Below are 19,858 nucleotides of genomic sequence, written 5' to 3'. Positions count from 1 at the left end.
TCCCTGAATCTGAAGTCCTTGCTTCTCTGTCCACCTTAGCTTTCTTTCTGCCATTCCGAGACAACCTTGCACTTTGAATGCCGTGGGGCTCCTGCCCGTGTCCGGGTGTGGAGATGCGAGGGTCGCCCCCCCCTTGCCCCACCACTTTGTGTGTGTGGAGAAATTTACCTTACCTTACCTTACCTTCCCAACCCGCCTCCACACATCGATTGTGTCAGTTAGACGTGGAGACGCGAGGGTTGCCCCCCCTTGCCCCAACCCCTCGTGTGTGTGGAGAAGTTTACCTTACGTTACCTTACCTTATACCGATTGTGTCACGCCTGTCCTCCAGATCGGCTCTGCCGGGCCAATGCCGAGCTGCAAGCACTGCACTCCGGCGCTCCGTGCGACCTTGGCGCCGATGGCACGCTAATCACCTTCGCCGCCTCGGCCGCCCACAACATGGACGCAATGGTCACCAAGCTGACGACCATGTCGGCGAAGAACACCATCGACCACGTTCTTCCTGGTGCTCACTGCATCGGCGCCCACCTCGATGAGTACACTCTCCAAACCTTGCACACCGACCCGGATGTCGAGTCGATGGAACCCAACTGCATCGTCAGTATCCCTCCGGAGGAGAGCGAGTCCACCGCAGGGACCTCCGCGGGTGAGTGCCGCCGGATTCTAACCCGCGCCCCTGCCCCTCCCCGAGCCTTCAACCTTCACTGTGCGAATCCGCCCCTCCGCTGGCAGTCACGACGCAGTGGGGCATCGACCGCATCGACCAGCGGGCGCCTCTGCTCGACAGCCAGTACGACAACCGCGGACGCGATGGCAGCGGGACCGTAATCTACATCCTTGACTCGGGCTTGCGTGCCTCCCACTCCCAGTTTAACGGCCGAGCGCGCGGCGGCTTTTCTGCCGGGTGCTCTGGGATTTTCTGCGGGCTCGGCTGGGTGTTCAATGGCGACGTCACCGACGCGGACATTGCTCAAGGCTGCACCAGCACCCACGGCACGCACGTCGGCGGCAGCGCGGCGGCGACGGACTTCGGCGTCGCCAGCGGCGCCGAGATCGTGACGGTACAAGTTCTGACCTGCACCGACGGCACCGGCTCGACGGCTGGCGTCCTTGAAGGCATGGAGTGGGCCATTTCCGACGCCGCGCGCCATGGCCGGCCATCGGTGATCTCCATGTCTCTCAGCGGCGGCGGCCAATCCTTCGCCTACGATCGGGTCGTTCGACAAGCACAGGCGGTGGGGATCGTCACCGTCGTCGCCGCGGGCAACAACAACGGACAGGACGCGTGCCAGCGATCGCCCGCGTTTGTGCCCGCAGCCGTCACCGTTGCAGCGACAGAGCGGCCGAGCAGCTTCAACCCCACCGACCGCCGCGCCTTCTTTTCCAACGTTGGCCCCTGCGTTGACATCTGGGCCCCCGGGTCGAACATCGTCTCCGCCTCGGTGCTGAGTGACACGGCGCTGACAACTCTTTCCGGCACTTCCATGGCCACCCCTCACGTCTCCGGCGTCGCCGCGCAGCTGCTCTCGCACCTCCGCCTGACCCGCGGCTTGGACATCTCCGCCTCGCGCCTCGCCTCGCTGCTGACATGCCTCGCCACGCCGGCCGTGCAGTTCCCACCGGCGCAGACGACGAGAACCTCCTCCTCTTTTCGGGTGACGACGCGGCGATCGAAGCCTGCCTCTCCAACGGCGGCTCGCCACAGCCCCCAACAGGCGGCCTGTCCTCGCCCTCGCCGCCGCCGCCGCCGCCGCCATCGCCGCCGCCGCCGCCGCCCTCGCCGCCCTCGTCGGAAGGCGGGGCTCCCTCCGCCTTCGAGTTCGTCGGCACGGGCTACTGCTTCACCAGCTTCCGAGGAGGGCACCTGGGAGAGTCGTCGGCGGGAGGCGGCAGCTCGGCCGCGCAAGTCGCTGCAGCGTGCGGGCAGGAGTGCGACGCCGACCCTCAGTGCGTCTTCGTCTCTGGCTGCAACTCTCGGTGCATCCGCTTCTCGGCCGCGGCGGGCGACTGCTCCCGACGCATCTTCGGCGGAGCCGACATGTGCTTCACGTTCACAAAGACGGCGGGATCGCCGACGCCGCTGCTCTCGCCACCGCCGCCGCCGCCACCGCCATCGCCGCCGCCGCCGCCGCCGCCGCCGCCATCGCCGCCGCCGCCGCCGCCACCGCCATCGCCGCCGCCGCCGCCGCCGCCGCCGCCATCGCCGCCGCCGCCGCCGCCACCGCCATCGCCGCCGCCGCCGCCGCTGCCGCCGCCGCCATCGCCGCCGCCGCCGCCGCCGTCGCCGCCGCCGCTGCCGCCATCGCCGCCGCCACCCTCGTCGCCGCTGCCCTCGTCGCCGCCGCCCTCGCCCTCGCCCTCGCCCTCGGCTCCCCTCTGAGCGGGAAAGAGGGCTCAAGTCCAGTGGCACTGCCGGCGGCTGCGGCGACGAGCGAGCCGCTGTCGGGGCCGACAGCGGCGTCGGCGAGAGGGCCGATGGCGGGGTCGCGGCCGGGGTCGTAGCTGTTGACTGGGCTGAGGTGAGCGTCATGAGGCATGCGAGCGAGATGCGGAGTAGGTGCAGCATGCAAAGGCGCTGGCGGCGCGGTGGGTTCGCAGGAGCTCCTCGGCGCGTGCTCGGGTGCTGGAGGTCGGTGGCTGGAGCCAACCGGACCGCGTCCGTTGCGCAGGGGAAAGAGTGAATCGCAAGCGGTGTGCGAGAGAAAGGCGGGGATGAAGATTGCGAGCATTTAGCGGATGAGGTGGATAGCGTGTTGGGGGTTCCAAAGGGCTGTTCGTGAACAGACGACGCTGCCACGTTCGGCCGGGGCGTCCTGGGCGGGCAAACGCCCGCCCCGGCGGCCGACTCTGGGATTGTAGGTCGAGTCTTGGTGGTACGGAGACGGTCACGTGACGGGACGGACGGGACCTCCGGACTCTAGGACGACGCCACGGGACTCTAGGAGAGAGAGTGTGAAGGGAGTCTGGCGGGGCTTTGGCCCGACGGCCCGAGCGCCGGTGTGAGCTTCTCGAGCACCCTCAGCTTGATCTCGTGCGCCCGCACCTTGTCCATGGCGATGCCGGTGCGCGCTGCCGCTTCGTAGCCCACGCCGACGCCGTTGACTCGGAGCGCGTCGCGCAACACCGTCGGCCACTTGCGCTTTCCCTCGTGCATCTGCGACGGGAAGAGCTTGATGAAGCGCGCCACGTCAAGCTCCGTGTCCTGCCACTTCCGCGACTGCAGGATCTTGAACTTGCGCGCGTTCGCGGAGAGGTTGAGCTCTCGCTCCGAGAGCTTGACGTAGGCGGTGCACCACTCCGCCGCCCGTTCGATGTCGGCGGCTTCGCGGACGACGGTCGGCGCGTGGGCGTCGTCGGCGATGCACTTCGGCACAACCTCCGGGTACCTCTCCTTGAGCGGCTTAAGGACGAGGAAGCAGACGGCGATGCAGAAGCTCAGCATGGAGAAGAGGCCGCCTTGCGTGAAGCCGAGGCGGACGGCGAAGCGGTCCAGGCTGCCGTCGACGACTGTCAATGTTTTTCAATCCATCCTTCAAGCCCTCCCATGTAGCTAGCGTTCTTGGCGAATGTCTCGAAGTGGCCAGCAGGCGCTGTCTGCTCGCGGCCTGTGCGGGCCGCTCGTCCTCCTCGCCCTTCTTTTGTCCTCCCGTCCCTCCCCTCCACCATGGCCTCCTCGGCACTTCTTTCTCCATCCGCCTCGCCCTGCCTTTTCGTATCGTGCCGTTCGCCCTCCATTCGGTGACCTCCATGGCTGTCCGGCTCCTTTTGGGTGGCGCTCTCGATACCGTTGCGTCAACCTCGACGTCGCTGTCGCCCTCCCCGTCCCCGTCCCCGCCGTCGCCCGTGACTCGGGGTTCGCGTCATCGGTAGCGTCTCCGTTGCCCCCTCGTGCTCCGCTGTCGCCCTCTCTGCTCGGGCCGTTCGCGATTTCGCTCCTCCTGCGTGTCGCCCCTCCGTCTCCTCCCCTGCCTTCGTCGTCATCGTCGCTGTCGCGAAAGCCCTCCGGTCCCTCGATTCCCTCGTCTATCCCCTCCGCTGCGTCGTCCCAGTTTATATCCTCATCCTCTGTGCGCGTTGTCGTTCCCTCCCCCTCTCCATCGTTGTCGCCTCCGTCGACTGTGGCGCTGCCTCTTCCCTCGCCTCCGTCCTCCTCGTCTCGCCTGCCATCGTCCCGTGTCTCCTCGTCCTCGCCATCGCCTTGGCCGTTGTCTACCTGTTCATCCCGGCAAGGGGCTCGGTCTAAAACGGGTGTTGGCTGGCTCCTTTTTTATCGGCTCAAATTATGGCCGGCAGTATATCGTGTATGGCCGTCTCAATGCGCCTAGTTTCGAGGTCGGACGACGAGATCTCTGGGGTGCGTTCTCTTGTGAACGATCGTGGCTGTGGGCTGGGCCTCGCGCCGCGCGGGCGCGCGTGCAGAACCAGTCCCTCGAGGTCTTGCGCTCTTGCCGGGTGATCTGCCTACGCACAGCTGCACTCCCGTCTCTCGAGATGATCTGGCATCTATGCTCGCACGACAGCCGTAAAGCCGTGTACGTGTACGTACAGTAGTCAGTACGATCTACGAAGGGTGGGCGGTGGCGCGAGAATAGTGTTTGCAGATGTAACCTGGAAGAGGTGCTGCTTCGTGCACGGCTTCGTCGTCGCCTCGCGCAGCTCGGCCATCGTCCGCCGGCTCGCCACCGCGCTCGCCCTCTCGCTCGCCGCCCGCTGCGCCGCCTCACTCTGCCCGTGCGACGCGCTCTCCTGCGCCGCCTCGCGGCCCGCCGCCCGGCCGGCGGCTCCTGCCGCGTCCTTCATCCCGCCGCCGCCGCCGTCGTACAGCGACATCACCTGCTTGGTCACCAGCCGCCAGTACTGCCTCGCGTCGTCCGGCATCGCCGGCCAGATCTCGCGCCACACGTGGTTCTTCATGTGCTGCAGCGCGACGTAGACCGTGTTCTCGCCGCGCCCCGTGCGCACCGTCGGCTCCTCGTCCCGCGCGTCGCCCCGCTCGGTCGCGTGCCACCGGCTCGCCCTCGGCGCGGTGATTCGCGTCGTCGCCAGCCACTTGCCGAAGCGGATCGTCCACCGCACCGTCGGGTGCAGACCGAGGGCCGTCCGCTGCATCGGCACGCTCTTCCCCGCCGCGGCCTGCGTCGCCAGGAACTCGCGCAGCCGCAGGCGCACGCGCCGAAGCTGCACTGACAGCGCCGGCCCGTGTGGCGCTAGCATCGGCCGCCCATCGCCGCACGCGGCCTCCTCCTGCCGCTCGTCATCCTCCGCCTCGAGGGCGTCCGCCAGCGCGCTGCGCTGCACACCCCGGCGCACAGGAGGCGGCGCCGGCCGCACCTCGGCCGCCTCGGCGTCGCCCGCGGCACGGGCGCCCCGCTCGCCGTCCGCGCGGTCCATCGCCGCATCCCCATCCCCGTCTGCGGCGGCGCCTCCTGCGCCCGTGCCGGCCTGCTCTGCGACGGCTCGCCACCGCTCGTCGTCCAGCATGTGCCACCACCGCCGATCCGGGTAGCCGTCGTACTCGACCTGGTGCGCGATCCGTCCGTCCCCGTCCTCCTCCCGCGCCATGACGGTCGCAGGGTACCACCGCTCACTGTCGCAGAAGATCTCGAGGCGCGATCCGGTGGACAGGACAGTGTGGCCGTCGAGCGCCGCCCTGGCATCCTCGCGCTGTCGCTTCCGCCGCTTCGCCTTCGTCTCCTTGCTGCGCAGCAGGGTGTAGTTCGGGCCCACCTCCGCCACGCTGTCCAGCAGCTGGGCGGCGCTCGCCATCTCGACCGCGTCGTCCTCCGGCGGAAGCTCCGCGTCGCCCGCGGCCGCTTCCCGAGCGCGCTCGTCGCGCATCCGCTCGTGGTGGGCCTGCCGACGCGCCACGCCGGCGCCCGTGTGCCTCGCCGCCGCGTCCGGTGACGGCATCGGTCGCTGCCACAGGTCGTCCCACAGGTCGTACCAACAGGTCGTCCCAAAGGGGACGCATCCAAACCGCCGCATTTCGCCCGCCGAAAAGGCTCCCACTCGCTCTGCCCCAATCTCGAACCAATCTCGAGTCGTCTCACTAGTTACATACATATTTTGCAGATGACCGATCAACACACAAAACAAAACCGTGTGGTCAAGTGTGGCACAAGCGAGATAGATGCGACTTTAGAGCCTGCTGGGTCCAACAGCAGGCGGCGCCGCGCCCGCGCGGAGGTGCCGAGAGAGGCACCCGCCGGACAAGCGCAGCGCGCAAAAGCGAGCCCTGGCACAGAGCATCTCACAGAGAGGGAGGGGAGGGGCGAGAGGGGCCAGGGGACAGCAGGAGAGGAGGGAGGAGGGACTGAGAGGAGGAAGAGCGAGATCGACGACAAACTGCCCCACCGTCTCGCCCCGAGGGGGCGGAGCAGGCACGATATTGGACGAGATCGGATTGGTCCCCAGAGCAAAAGGGCCGGCGCAATAAGTACGAGGCGACAGCTAGATGGTTGCTCCGAGCGGGGTGCCCTGACCGCTGCGGGAGGGGGAGAGACAGCGCCGTCAGTCGCAGTGCCGCCGCTGCAGGCTGCAGCACACACTCCCTGCGATGCGTCTGCTAGAGTCGCCGCACCCCCCCCACCCCCCCCTCCCACACATGCCCAGAGGGGAGGGGTAGGGGGTGGGTGGGGACAATCTGCTCTAGATTGTGTGGCCAAGGTGCTCGAGGGCGACGCCGTACTTCCACTTCCAAGAGAGCGAGCGGCGGAAGCCAGGCGGCTGGCCGATGCCTAGTGGCCATCAGAGAGGCGGTGTCAGCGACCGGCTAACCGCGAGTGAGCAGGAAGGCCGTCTTGACGTCGGCATCTGCGGTGAGCTCGCGTGATCTCGGCCGATCTCGGGATGGCTTGAGGCAACCTCGGCTCCTCTCGGGCTCAGCTCGGGCTCCTCTCGCCCTCGAGAGGACAATCTCGGGCAATCTCGGGAGATCTCACCCTCGAGGCCAAAGGACGGTTCTCTCCCGATCGCCAGCTCGCGCGTGGCCGACTGCTTGAGCGGCCAGAAGTTGGCGTCGTCGGGGACGAGGGCCATGAGGCACGGAATGGTGACCTGAGGAGCGAGGCTGAGGAGTGAGTGGGGCGTGAGTCCGTCAGAATGGGGCACGGGGCCCCGTGTGGCCCGAGGGCAGCTCGGCGTCGGGGGAGGAGCCCCACTGCAACCGTCGCAGTCCCGGGAGAGCGGGCAGGCCCCAGGGGAGGGGCGAGGAGGACGAGACCTGAGGGCCCCGCCTCGGCCACCTCTCGGCCCCCTCTCGGCTCACCTCTCGGCCATCTCTCGGCTATCTCTCGGCCACCTCTCGGCCACCTCTCGGCCATCTCTCGGCCCTCTCTCGGCCACCTCTCGGCTCACCTCTCGGCCATCTCTCGGCCATCTCTCGGCCATCTCTCGGCCATCTCTCGGCCATCTCTCGGCCATCTCTCGGCCATCTCTCGGCCATCTCTCGGCCATCTCTCGGCCACCTCTCGGCCACCTCTCGGCCACCTCTCGGCCACCTCTCGGCCACCTCTCGGCCCTCTCTCGGCCACCTCTCGGCCCTCTCTCGGCCCTCTCTCGGCCCTCTCTCGGCCCTCTCTCGGCCCTCTCTCGGCCCTCTCTCGGCCCTCTCTCGGCCATCTCTCGGCTCACCTCTCGGCCACCTCTCGGCTATCTCTCGGCCATCTCTCGGCCATCTCTCGGCCATCTCCCGGCCATCCCTCGGCCATCTCTCGGCCATCTCTCGTCCACCTCTCGGCCACCTCTCGGCCACCTCTCGGCCACCTCTCGGCCAGCTTTCGGCCATCTCTCGGCCATCTCTCGGCCACCTCTCGGCCACCTCCCGGGCTCCTCCCAAGCTCCTCCCGGCGGGGCTCTCGCCTTTGTCGTCACGAAGCAGTCGAGGAGGACGCCGACGCAGAGCATGAAGCCGATCTGGTTGAGCACAGGCGTCGTCGACGCGAGCAGCGCGCCGAACGCGAGGAACATGATGACGCCTATAGACACTTCCGAGACACTTCCGAGACACTTCCTTGTTCACAGCCGAACGCGAGGAACATGATGACGCCTATAGACACTTCCTAGACACTTCCGAGACACTTCCTTGTTCACAGCCGAACGCGAGGAACATGATGACGCCGGCGGCCGAGATGATGGTGCCCGCCTTGCAGGGGGGGGAGGGTGGCGAGATTGAGCCGAGGGAGGCCCAGACGGGCCGCGAGCAGATGGGCCGAGAGCCACCTCTCCCCACCTCTCCCCACCCCTCCCTTGTTTCGGCTCGCCTGGTCGAGGGAAGTGACCACCGCGGACTTGCCGTCCTTGCCGCTCTGCCAGTGCTCCATGACCGAGTCCATCAAGAAGATGTCGTAGTCGAGGCCGAGCCCGACCTGTACGGGACATGTCTCGGACGTGTCGCGGACGTGTCCCGGACATGTCGTAGTCGAGGCCGAGCCCGACCAGCACGGCGACGGCGACCGACGGCGAGATCCAGAAGAGCGCCTGCCCCGACGAGGGCGACAGGGCCTGGATGCCTACACGTGTCGCACACAAAGGGGGGGGGTGGGCGTTTGGTGTCTGCGCGTAGCCGGTAGGCGAGCGGGGACGGGGCGGGGACGCCGAGCCCCTCGAGGTAGCCGAGCTGGTACACCATCACCGACGCGCCAAAGGTGACGACGAGCATCCAGGCGATGCAAATCACGGCGCGGACGGGGATGAGCGCCGTGCCGAACGAGCCGCCTGGTGATGGCCATCTCCCACAGTCACCACGCGCCACTCTGGCGAGACGTCTCAGCTGCTCCTTGTCGGCGGGCCCAGAATGATGCAGACGATCGCGGCGATGGCGAGGCCGACGTACGGCATCCGGCGCAGCGTGTACTGCGCGCCGTCCATCTGCTCGAGCGGCATGCCTGGGTTCGGGTACTGTAGGGGTAGGGGAAGGGTTGCGGTACTGTGGGGGGTAGGGGACCCTCGCGCGGCACGCCGTAGAGGTGCAGCGCGCCGATCTCCACGTCGTCCCACCTGAATGAATGGATTCCTTTCGATTCACTCATTCACTTACCACAGCGCGCCGATCTCCACGTCGTCCCACCGGCCGTACGGCACGTAGTTTGCAGAGTCCGCGTCCTGGTGGCCGCCGAGCGGCTGCCGGATCACGTCTGGGCGCGGCAGCGACGCGCGGACGGCTCGCATCCACGCCTCGCCAACCTCGGAGAAGAGGTCGACCTGGCAGTGCACGTAGACCTGCGTCGCCGTCTGGTTGCGGTTCGAGAGCAGGTCGGCCACCATGTCGTACATCCCGTACATGTGCACCTGCGGGACATGTCTCGGACATGTCGTGGACGTGTCCCGGACATGTCGTACATCCCGTACATGTGCACCTGCGGGACATGTCTCGGACATGTCGTGGACGTGTCCCGGACATGTCGTACATCCCGTACATGTGCACCTGCGGGACATGTCTCGGACATGTCGTGGACGTGTCCTGGACATGTCGTGCATACCGTACATGTGCACCTGCGGGACATGTCTCGGACATGTCGCGGACGTGTCCTGGACATGTCGTACATCCCGTACATGTGCACCTGCGGGACATGTCTCGGACATGTCGCGGACGTGTCCTGGACATGTCGTGCATACCGTACATGTGCACCTGCGGGACATGTCTCGGACATGTCGTGGACGTGTCCTGGACATGTCGTACATCCCGTACATGTGCACCTGCGGGACATGTCTCGGACATGTCGCGGACGTGTCGCGGGCCCGCCGCACACGCGCTGCATGTGCATGTGCATGTGCATGTGCATGTGCATGTGCATGTGCATGTGCATGTGCATGTGCATGTGCGTGTGCGTGTGCGTGTGCATGTGCATGTGCATGTGCATGTGCATGTGGCACCGCGGGCATCACGTCGATCACGCCGAACTTGAGCCCGTCGGCGAGGCAGCCGCCGCGGAAGATCATCAGCCCGTTGAAGTCGGCCGTCGTCATGGTGTAGTCGTGCCCCTCCTACGCGAGGCGCCTCGGACGTGTCGCGGACGCGTCGCGGACAGGTCGCACATGGCGCAGCCGCCCCCCTCCTCGTGCATCCGGTCGGTCACCTTTGTGGCGAGGTCCTGCAGCATGTGGCAGGTCGCCAGCGACCACTCGCGGCTCGCCATCGCCTTTTGCGACGGCGCCATGATCAGCAGCTGCACCGGCGTGGTCAGGTCCTAGGGAAGGGAAGGGGAGAGACGTCAGACGTCTCCACACGCACGAGGTACTTCCGGTCCGACGGGGTGGTCAGCTCCTGCCCGTAGATGTTGGAGATGGAGATGAAGGCCTTGGTCGCCGGGTGGGTCGTCTGCATGAGCGGCGTCAGGTCCTCGACGTACGAGAAGCGCGTGAGCGCCATCGCGAACGGAACCATCACCAGCGCGAGGAAGAGGAACATCACCGGCGCGCCGCGCTGCGAGCAGCGGCCGAGGTGCGCCCAGATCGACTCCTTCTTGGGCTGCGGGTTCTCGATGATGGTCGGGCGGTCGATCGTCGCGCCGAACTGCGCCACCGTGCCGCTCGACGCACGGCGGTACGTGCCGAAGGGTGTGCCTGAGGTGTGGAGCCGGAGGTGTCCCGGAAGTGTCGCGGAGGTGTCCCGGTACGTGCCGAGGGGCGCGCCGTCGAGGGTGAGGCCGAGCATGCGGTCGGCGGTGAAGAAGCGGGGCATGGTGAGCAGCAGCGCGGGCGTGAGCGAGAGCGAGACGAGCACAGACTGCAGCACCGCCGTCGCGGCGCCGGCCGCCATGGAAGTGATTGTGGAGGTTGGCAGCACGAGCATGGAGGTGAAGCAGAGGGCGAGGGTGGCGCCTGCTCGAGTCGCACGACGGAATCGCAGTGGCGAAGGGGGGGGGGGGGGGGGCACCAGAGACGACGATGGTGTGGCCCTGAGTGGCGAGGGCGATCTCGAGCGACTGCGTGATCGAGCGGCCGTCGAGGCGCTCCTAACGGGGAAGGCTCCGAGACGGTGCCGAGAAGGTTCCGGGCGAGAGGAGAGAGCGGCCGCCGTCGCTCCTCGTTGAAGCGCGTGAGGAGGAAGAGGGAATAGTCGATGGACATGGCGAGGGCCACCTAGCACCCTCACGGCTTCCGTCAACTCGTTGAGCAGTGGGGACGATGAGTCGACGGACATGGCGACGGCCACCGCCACGAGCATCGCGGGCGCGCACACGTTCACGTCCATCACGTAGTACGAGACGGGGTACATGATGAGGAGGGTGGTGCCTGAGGTGTGTGATGCAAGGAAGGGTCTACGACGTGTCCACGGTCCGCCCCGGTGCGCATGATGCCGACGGCTGTGCCGATCCCGGTCAGAATGTTGCAGGCGACGAGGCCGAGCTGCCTACGGGGCGGACATGTCCAGGACACGTCCCGAGCTGTCTACGAGGACATGTCCAGGACCAGGCCGAGCTGCCTACGGGGAGGACATGTCCAGGACACGTCCCGAGCTGTCTACGAGGACATGTCCAGGACCAGGCCGAGCTGCCTACGGGGCGGACATGTCGCAGACATGTCCGCGGCGTGGCCGTGGGGTGGCAGCGACCAGGCGGCCGGGCGGCCGGATGTTGCGCAGCATGATTGCGAGCACGATGAAGGCGAGGATGGTCGCGACCGTCGAGAGGGCCATCCCCCACTCGATCCCCATGATGATGTCTTCGTAGACAACCGGGTACGAGACAAACGTCAAGTCGACCTACAACGGCGCGCCGCCGCCCTCCTCACGGCCGGCTGCTGCCTCCACGGGCGAGGCGCGAAGGGCGCGGCGCGACCGGCGACTCTGGGAACTCCTCCATCCTCCACTCGCGGTAGCCCGCCCAAGACTCGAGCAGCTCGGCGACCTGTACGGGACGTGTCTCGGACGTGTCGTGGACGTGTCGCGGGCATGTCGCCGTCGAGGAGCTCGGCGACCTGTACGGGACATGTCTCGGACGTGTCGTGGACGTGTCGCGGGCATGTCGCCGTCGAGGAGCTCGGCGACCTGTACGGGACGTGTCTCGGACGTGTCGTGGACGTGTCGCGGGCATGTCGCCGGCCAGGAGCTCGGCGGCCGGCTCGCAGAACCACTCGTGCTTGTAGACGCACTCCTTGTAGATAGCGTGGCCTACCCTCGTGCCGGACGCGCGCGCGGCTCAAGACGGAGTAGGGAGGGGCGGACGCACGCGTCGCAGCGTGGCGTGTGGCCGTAGCAGCGTGGCGTGTGTGGCCGTAGCAGCTGACGAGGCGCACGGCGATCATGCCCTCCCTCGGCTGTATCTCGGCTGTATCTCGGCTAGATCTCGCCGTAGCAGCTGACGAGGTGCACGGCGATCATGCCCTCCTGCCCGCCAAAGTTGCTCGGAAAGAGAAACGAGTGCGCCACCATCTGGACCTGCGGGTGTAGGGAGGGAGACAAGGCCGGTGCGGTGGTGGCCCGGGCAAGAGAGGCGACGGCGCCGCTCCCTGCACGCCTCGAATGGCCTGCCGAGGGAGGAGCCATCCCTCCCCATCTCTCCCCATCTCACCCCATCTCTCCCCACCTCTCCCCATCTCTCCCCACCTCTCCCCATCCCTCCCCATCTCTCCCCATCTCTCCCCATCTCTCCCCATCTCTCCCCATCTCTCCCCACCTCTCCCCATCTCACCCCATCTCTCCCCATCTCCCCCCCTCTCTCCCCATCTCTCCCCATCTCTCCCCCCCCCTCTCCCTCTCCTCCCCCCCTCTCCCTCTCCTCCCCCCCTCTCCCCCTCCCCCCCCCCTCTCTCTGCACGCCTCGAACGGCATGTCGAAGAAGGAGTAAAAGTTGAACTCGCACTTCGGCTTGAGCTGCGCTGGGGATGGCGGCGGCGCGGGCACGCCCGAGGCTCGAACCGACGTCGAGCCGCGTTCTGCGCTGGCCTCCCCCGCCTGCTGCCCGCTCGCCACATCTGCCGGCCACTCGACTAGCTCGAGGTAGGGCTGGACGCGCTTCTTGAGGTCGAGGGAGATGGACTCGGTCTCCGCGGTGAGGTCTCCCTCCGGGTTGTACGAGAAGAAGGGCGGCAGCAGCTCGAGCTGCATCTCCGCGTCGGCGTTGATTAGCGTCTGGTTGGGCGCGTTGCGCTGGTTGGTCGACAGCAGCGCCACCAGCGTCACCGGCTCGGGAGGAAAGTTCTCCGCGTACGTGATCTTCGCCGCCTATGAGCGGGGCGGTGCGGGAGCGCAGTCAGCCGGGCGGTGCTGCGGTGCGAGCGAGCGACTGAGAGAGAGAAAGAGAGAGAAGCCGGGCGGAGCTGCGGTGAGAGAGAGTGCGGCAGTTCAGAGTCTTGCCTCGGCGGCGCCTCGCCTCGCTCTCTGAGCAGTACGGAGGCTGAGCTCGGCTCCATCTCGGCTATCTCTCGGCGGCGTCTCGCCTCGCTCTCTGAGCCGTACGGAGGCTCCACCGAGATCTTGAGGATCCGCGTGAGGGGAAAGTAGATCGACGCGCCGGAGAGGGTGAGCGAGAGCCAGAGGAGGAGGAAGAACCAGCGGAGAGGGCGGCCACGCAGCAGCCGCACGTACGTCACCACCCACTCGGGGGGCGCGTGGTGCTCGAGGCTCGCGTCGCGCGCCACCGGCTGCGCGCCGCCGAGCAGGCCGCGCGGCGTCGCCGGAGAGGCTGGGCCCCACCCGCTACCAAAGGGCTTGGAGCCGCTGCGATTGATCTCCGGCAGATCGGAAATCTCCTCCATGGCCTCCTCCTCCTCGTTGTACTCGAGCGTGCCCCGCTTTCCCGCCATCGCCTCCTCGTCGTTGCCGTCGCCGCGCAGCCGACCCTTGGATCCCTTGATGAAGAGACCGCGCAGCTTTTGCATGCCCGTCTTGCACGCGCGCGCGGTCGGGCTGTCGGACCCCTCCCCCACTCTGCTCTCCGCGGTCTGCATCGCGCCGCTGAGCCAATCCTTCTCCGACAGCAAGGTACGAACGCAGCAGCGGATCACCTTATTGCGACAATGCCGGCCAAGTTTCTTTTTTTCGCTAAGTTTCTTTTTTCGCTGACCTGTGTAGACAAAGCGGCGATTTTTTTAATATTTTTGGCCGGCGAGATTGCTAGAGGCGGAGCGGTCTGCTCTAGTCTCACTCACATGTCACTTCCTGCCGTCTGTCTGTTGTGTGTGTGTTGTGCCCTTGTTGAGAGAGAGAGAGAGAGATTTTTAGCAATACCAAACAACTCTAACACTCACACGTCATGTTTGTGCCCTTGTTTGTTCTCTTGGCACCTTGGAGTCTGGCATGTCTGGGGGCGACAAGGGAGGATGTGGCCCTGAGTTATGTGTACGCCTACTCAGGGTGTGTGGCAGCCCGCTGGCTGTGTGTCTTGTGAGCCTGTTTGTGTCTGTGTGTCGCTCGTGCGTGTCGTCATCATCTGTCTAGCGTCCACCCATACCGCGTTGATGTCCAGTCCGAGCCTGGCTGTTCTTCACCGGTGAGCCGGTGTGTGTGCCAGTCCGCGCCAGTCCGCGCCCTTGTCGTGCCAGTGTGCTGTGAGAGAGGCTTGTATTTTCTATCTACCTACTTGGAGTGCTGGGGGGGGGCGACAGGGAGGATGTGGCCTTGAGTTATGTGTACGCCAACTCAGGGTGTGTGGCAGCCAGCTGGCTGTTGTGTCTTGTGAGCCTGTTTGTGTCTGTGTGTCGCTCGTGCGTGTCGTCATCATCTGTCTAGCGTCCACCCATACCGCGTTGGTGTCCAGTCCGAGCCTGGCTGTTCTTCACCTTTCTACCTACCTACCTACCTATGGCATATCGCTCTCGGGCCTACAGACATCCCGCACACCCGCCGCCCCCCGCGCGCGCCCCACCCCGGCCGGGAGAAAGGGGAGTGACAGCTTGGGACGGCAACTCGTGTGTCTGCACTCCATGTGAAAGAACGCAGGGTAAATGTAAGCCGGATGGCTCACAGGCCACCTCTTGCGCCCCGACTGACCGATCTACCGCACTGGCCACTTCCGCCCCCTCGCTCCCAAACAAAGCGGCGGCGGCTTCTCGCCCACCGCCGTTCTCAAGCTGCGCCGCCTCTCGCGCGCAAAGTCGGAGCAGGCGCACATCGCTTCCAGGGAGGCGGACATGGTTCTCGAGGTTCTCGTGGTGGATATCCTTTGGCCGCGTTGGGTAGCGAGGATTGGTGTAACCCGAGCCACGCAGGCGTGTTTTCTGACGGCCGACCGTCAGTGCACGGAGTTGCCCCTTCTCCGACTGCCCCGGCTAGTTCCCGAGGTCGTCGGGAGGGAGTGACCCCTGCGTCCCCCGAGACCTAGCGCGGGTGGGTTGGAGGGGGGGTCGCTGCAGGGAAGGGCTGTGTAAGAAGCCGATCCCCGTAGTTCGCCCCGCTCCTCCCCATCGGGCCGCGTGAGCGGCCACGCCTCGCAGATTCGTTTTCGCGCCTGGGTCAGGCGCGCGGGGCATCCCCCGGGTCGCTCGACCAGCGATCCGAAGAGTGGCCGCTATGCGAAGGAAAGAGCGGGGCCCTCGACGCAGTCCGGCCCTCCGAGGGGGGAAGGGAATTGCGGGGTCCCCACGGGCGCCTCAGTTCGGCCCTCCCGAGGGGGGAGGGGGAGCAAGGGGGTGGGGGGATCGGGGCGGGGGGAGGGGTCTCGGGTTTCGTGTGGCTAATACTTGCCCTTTCGGGGAGGGGCCTCGGTGCAGGCGAGTCCAGCTCAACCCGACGTCTTCCCCTCCTCCCTCGAGGCAGCGAGTAGGCAGCGAGTAGTGAAGGTGGAGGGGCCTCCGTTGGAAGGCGCGCAAGCACGCCCTACGTCTTCCCCTCCACCCTCGAGAGTACCTATACGCTAGATGAGCGAAGGGCGGTGGCCAGTGCGCGGGCGAGGGGAGGGGGCGGGGGAGGAGAAGATTCGGCTGGCGAATGCGGGTGGACCGCCAACTGGCCCTGCCCCGACCAGCCTCTTGCGGGGCCGGAGAGCGTCGCTGTGCCAGGACAAGGCGGTCGGACTGTGTGCATTACGCATTCGTGTTCGGCTACAAGCGTCTCCGGATCGACGTCCCGGCGCAGAAACACGCGACGAACGACGGCTCCGCTCAATTTGCCGCTTGCTGCCTCACGCCACCCTCGCCACCAGCTCCGCCGCCACCTCCACCTGCATCAGAGGAGGTCAATTAGGCGGCTCCCGTGGTGTATTAGTGCCAGTGTGCGCGCCAGTCCCGTGACTAGTGGAGAGAGAGAGTTTTGTGCAAATTATTTTTCTTTTTCACTCCGAGTATAGCTTCACATGCGCTATTGGAAGGCGGGCATCGTGCGAGAGAGAGATTACTTCTCCTCGTTCGTGGTTGGATGCCTGCTCAAGGTGGTCGCGATGGCGAGCGATGACGAGGGATTCACGCTCAGCGTGACGAGCAAGCTCAGGGAGTTTACGGCACTCGGATACCCTTCGCACGTGCTTAATGGGGCGATCGGGCGCACGTTTGCTCGGCCATGGAGATTTGTTTTCTCGGTTGGCATAGACAGCGTCTCATAGACAAGGAGCAAAGAATGGCTGTGGCTCTGCCGTTGTGCAGCGACCAGGCGTGGAACGTGTCGGACGTGCTCGACGCAATGGCGCCGACGCTCTCCACCTCCGAGCACTCGCGCCGCGCGGCGTCCGCCGCGTACGCCGCGGCGGCGCCATTCCCGCACGCGGCGGCGGACGGCGTGTTCCCTGCGTGCTTGCTGCGCGCGGTGGCGCAGGAACTGCCGCAGAGCATCGACAAGCACGGCTGCGCGAGAGGTGCGTCCCGCTGCTTCAACGGTGGCGCACGCGAGTTGCACAAGAGCCAGATCACGAGCGAGCGCGCGATGGGTGGCGCGACGCGGCTGCTCTTCGCCACGCTGCGCGCTCCGCCCTTCGTCCGCTGGCTCGAGCAGCTGACGGGCATCGCGAAGCTGCGCCCCGACCCTGGCTATAGTGGGAGCGGCGTGCACATCACAGCAACTGGCGGGCGGCTCGGCGTGCATGCCGACTTCAACCACCTGCCGCGCAAGCCGTCGTGGCACCGCCGCGTGAACACGTTCGTCTACCTGAACGACGAGTGGCCGGAGGCGTACGGAGGGCATCTCGAGCTGTGGGACCGCAACCTCACCGCCTGCGCCACGCGCGTGCTGCCAACCATGGGCCGCTTCGTCGCCTTCTCCACCACCGACTTTTCGTACCACGGCCATCCCGTGCCGCTCGCCGCGCCGCTCGGCCGCGCACGCCGCTCCGTAGCGCTCTACTACTATACCGTGGGAGTTCGCCCGCCTGCCGAATGTTTGGAGGGCCGCTGCTCCTCGATGCACACCACCATCTTCAAGAGCACGCCGCTGTGCTCGCCCACAGCCAACGCTGCTCCGTCCCTGCCCAGTGGGAACGAGGCTCCGTCCCTGCCCAGTGTGCCGCCGAGGCGCAGCCCGCTCCCCGAGGGCTCGGCTCTCGCTGCGCTGGCGAGCAAGGTCGAGAAGCTTGAGGCCAAGAAGCAAGATCACCGCCCTCGAGGCTCAGGTCGCACGCGGCTGAAGCGCGGCAAAGGTTGAAGGGTTCTGTGCGTTCTCATGTCGGTTCGTGGGACATGTTACCGCATGGGCCATGTGCTCCTTTTCTCGCCCTCTTTTGAAACCCGACCCACAGCCCTTTGGCACATGGCTCCGCTCCTTCCACCACCTCTCACGCCCGAGCTGCTCGTCCGATACCTGGTGGCGGCGGCGCCGCCGCCGCTGACGACGGTACTGCGACCGGCGGTAACAGCGGCGCTGCCAGCGTCGTCAACGGCGTCGGCGCAGCCGGCCGGCAGCGACTGCCGACGGACGAGCAGTCGGTCCAGCACGCTTACGCTTCACTGCATGAAGCCAACACTGTCGCTCTCGACGCAGAGCATCTCGGTGGTGGTGTCGATGCGGTGGTGGAGGTGGTGGAGGAGGCGGAGGGCGCCGCGGCGGCGCTCCGTGAGGACGCGCAGCGGGCTCTCGCCAGTGCCGCAGACGCAGCGGCTTCAGGTGGCGGCTGCTACGGCAAAAGCCATGCTGAGGCTTGGGCGGAGAGTGCGGCGCTGGAGCAGTGGGCAGACGAGCTCGAAGAGCTCGCCGAGCTCGCGGCAGCGGCGGAAGACGCGGATGGATCAGATCAAGACGAACCGAAGAGCGCCAGGACATCGACAGCGAGCTGTGAGCTACCACTTTCTTCCCGCTACGCTCGTGTTATTGGAGATGTTCAAGATGCAGTTTATCGGGCCGACGATCGGCAGCGAGGAGATATTCCTCGCCTCGCTGCTCATCGTGGGCATTCGTTCAAGATGCTGAGCGACCGCGCGACGGCGACGGCGGCTGCTGCTGCTGCTGCCGCTGCTTCTGCCGCTGCTGCTGCCTCTGTTGCGGTTGCTGCCATAGCTGCTGCGGCCGCACCACCCGGCGAGGCCATCCTCGCGCGCACGGACGCTACAGGCGCGGGCGCGGGGGTGGAGGGTGCGTATGAGGCGGAGATGATGGAGGCGCTCGCCGCGTGCGGCAATTGAGCGCCTCCCTCTCTCTCCGGCTGCGCGCCTGACCGGTGCGGCCTCCGAGTCGGCGTCTAGCGCGCGCGATAAGGTTTTTGCTCGCCTTCCCTGGGACCCCGTGTTGCGTGACTCTGTGCAATTTCGGGCCCGGGGTTGTGCGTTTACGTGAACAGCGGATTTTGAATCAGCGTTCTCCTCGAACGATATCGGTGTCGAAACAAGAGCAAACACCGGCCCTGACACTGAGACGCTCGGCTCTCTTGGCCTCGAGGCACTCGCGGCCTCGCGCCGAGCGCATCGCGCGCGGAGCGGCGTTATCAGATGGGCATTGCGGAGTGTATTCTGCATACGGGGGGTGCATCGACAACCGCTGCCCATGCGGACGCCGGGCGTGCCAAGGTCGGTAGCACCGCGTTTGCCATAGCTGCTCTGCGTGCTGTAGAGTCGCGGCGCCTGCACCCACTGTTCAAGTGCACTGCGTCAGAGAGTCTCTTCTCGTTGCATGTGGGCGCGCCTTGGGCGACGAAGATGCTCGTGCTCCTGTTTCCTTTGCGGCGGCAGCTAGCCTGTCTGATGCCCGCCACGATTGCCGCCGACATGGTGGCGCTCCGCACGTGGCATCTCGATCGAGAAATCGCAGCGGCACTGGAGCGTTCTGCTGGCTTGCCGCCTCAGCTCGTGATCGTCGGCGCGGGGCTCGACTTCCGCTGCGTGCGGCTTGCTGGCAGCCTGGGCGGCGGGAAGGTGTTTGAGCTCGACTTCCAGGGGATGCTCGATGAGAAGTGGGCGCTACTCGGGGCCGCTGGGGTGCCACCCCCACCTCACCTCGTGAGCGTGGGCTGTGACTTGAGTCTCGGTCCTGCCGGCTGGGTCGATGAGCTGCGGCGGCGAGGCTTCGATGATCGCCGCCCGTCCGTGTGGCTACTCGAGGGCCTCGTGCCGTACCTGAAGCCACCCGAGCTGGAGGCGCTGCTCCGCGCCATCTCTGAGCTCTCGGCGCCGCAGAGCTCACTCCTCGCCACCTTCATCTCCCCGACGCGCCCCGCCGGTTCCGTCGGCGCTAGCGTCTCAGTGTCGATGAACAAGTACACCACCGAGTCGCCTGCGGACACGTTGTCCACTTTCGGCCCCGCCGCCGTCGTCACCATTGGCGAGCTCATCACGCGGTGCGGCGCGCGTGGCGAGACCATGGGCATCCAGCCGTCGGACGCTTCGTACACGTTTGCCACAGCGTGCCGGGAGTGACACGGCCGGGAGAGTGCCCGTCGCCGGGCTGCATCTACCTTATCCCACGGCTAACTTAGTACGAATACTAGCCTGCGAGCTAGGGCTCCTGGCTCCTGTCTTGTAGTAGAGACTCTGGGGTTAATGTAACTCTCACATCACTCTC

General features: G+C 66.4%; 5 protein-coding genes across 5 annotated transcripts in view; 3 read left to right on the top strand and 2 right to left on the bottom strand.

Annotated features, from left to right (window-relative positions):
• Window positions 1-2,736, top strand: part of EMIHUDRAFT_451789 (hypothetical protein) — a gene marked incomplete at its 3' end in the record, with an annotated part of 5,088 nt that extends 2,352 nt beyond the window's left edge. The window contains exons 9-13 of the mRNA XM_005766725.1: window positions 332-649; window positions 736-1,658; window positions 1,823-2,052; window positions 2,393-2,522; window positions 2,602-2,736. Of these exons, the coding sequence (XP_005766782.1) occupies window positions 332-649; window positions 736-1,658; window positions 1,823-2,052; window positions 2,393-2,522; window positions 2,602-2,736 (1,736 nt within the window). The remainder of the gene's footprint in view (window positions 1-331; window positions 650-735; window positions 1,659-1,822; window positions 2,053-2,392; window positions 2,523-2,601) is intronic.
• A 1,818-nt stretch (window positions 2,737-4,554) lies between these two features.
• On the bottom strand, window positions 4,555-5,988 carry EMIHUDRAFT_211761 (hypothetical protein; the record flags this gene model as incomplete). Its single annotated transcript, XM_005766724.1, has 3 exons — window positions 4,555-4,611; window positions 4,837-5,290; window positions 5,468-5,988. 3 exons carry the CDS (start codon window positions 5,986-5,988, stop codon window positions 4,555-4,557), a joined length of 1,032 nt encoding a protein of 343 aa, XP_005766781.1.
• A 1,300-nt stretch (window positions 5,989-7,288) lies between these two features.
• EMIHUDRAFT_451787 (hypothetical protein) lies at window positions 7,289-13,927 on the bottom strand. The gene is made up of 21 exons (XM_005766723.1): window positions 13,384-13,927; window positions 12,764-13,168; window positions 12,295-12,382; window positions 12,063-12,115; window positions 11,784-11,852; window positions 11,514-11,707; window positions 11,280-11,356; window positions 11,093-11,238; window positions 10,880-10,958; window positions 10,620-10,824; window positions 10,235-10,532; window positions 10,059-10,190; window positions 9,877-9,987; window positions 9,071-9,291; window positions 8,963-9,000; window positions 8,793-8,888; window positions 8,599-8,718; window positions 8,440-8,513; window positions 8,265-8,369; window positions 8,122-8,146; window positions 7,289-7,979 (listed from the first exon to the last, which is right to left on the bottom strand). The coding sequence occupies exons 1-21, from the start codon at window positions 13,891-13,893 to the stop codon at window positions 7,654-7,656; spliced, it is 3,372 nt and encodes a 1,123-aa protein (XP_005766780.1). The 5' UTR covers window positions 13,894-13,927; the 3' UTR covers window positions 7,289-7,653.
• A 2,555-nt stretch (window positions 13,928-16,482) lies between these two features.
• Window positions 16,483-17,580, top strand: EMIHUDRAFT_436887 (hypothetical protein). The gene has a single exon (XM_005766722.1). The coding sequence runs from the start codon at window positions 16,496-16,498 to the stop codon at window positions 17,510-17,512; it is 1,017 nt and encodes a 338-aa protein (XP_005766779.1). The 5' UTR covers window positions 16,483-16,495; the 3' UTR covers window positions 17,513-17,580.
• A 1,417-nt stretch (window positions 17,581-18,997) lies between these two features.
• Window positions 18,998-19,858, top strand: EMIHUDRAFT_356599 (hypothetical protein). Its single transcript, XM_005766721.1, has one exon. The coding sequence runs from the start codon at window positions 19,237-19,239 to the stop codon at window positions 19,711-19,713; it is 477 nt and encodes a 158-aa protein (XP_005766778.1). The 5' UTR covers window positions 18,998-19,236; the 3' UTR covers window positions 19,714-19,858.

Source organism: Emiliania huxleyi (genome assembly GCF_000372725.1).
Source record: "Emiliania huxleyi CCMP1516 unplaced genomic scaffold EMIHUscaffold_50, whole genome shotgun sequence".
NCBI lineage: Eukaryota > Haptophyta > Isochrysidales > Noelaerhabdaceae > Emiliania > Emiliania huxleyi.
This window is presented reverse-complemented; position numbering and strand designations above follow the sequence as displayed.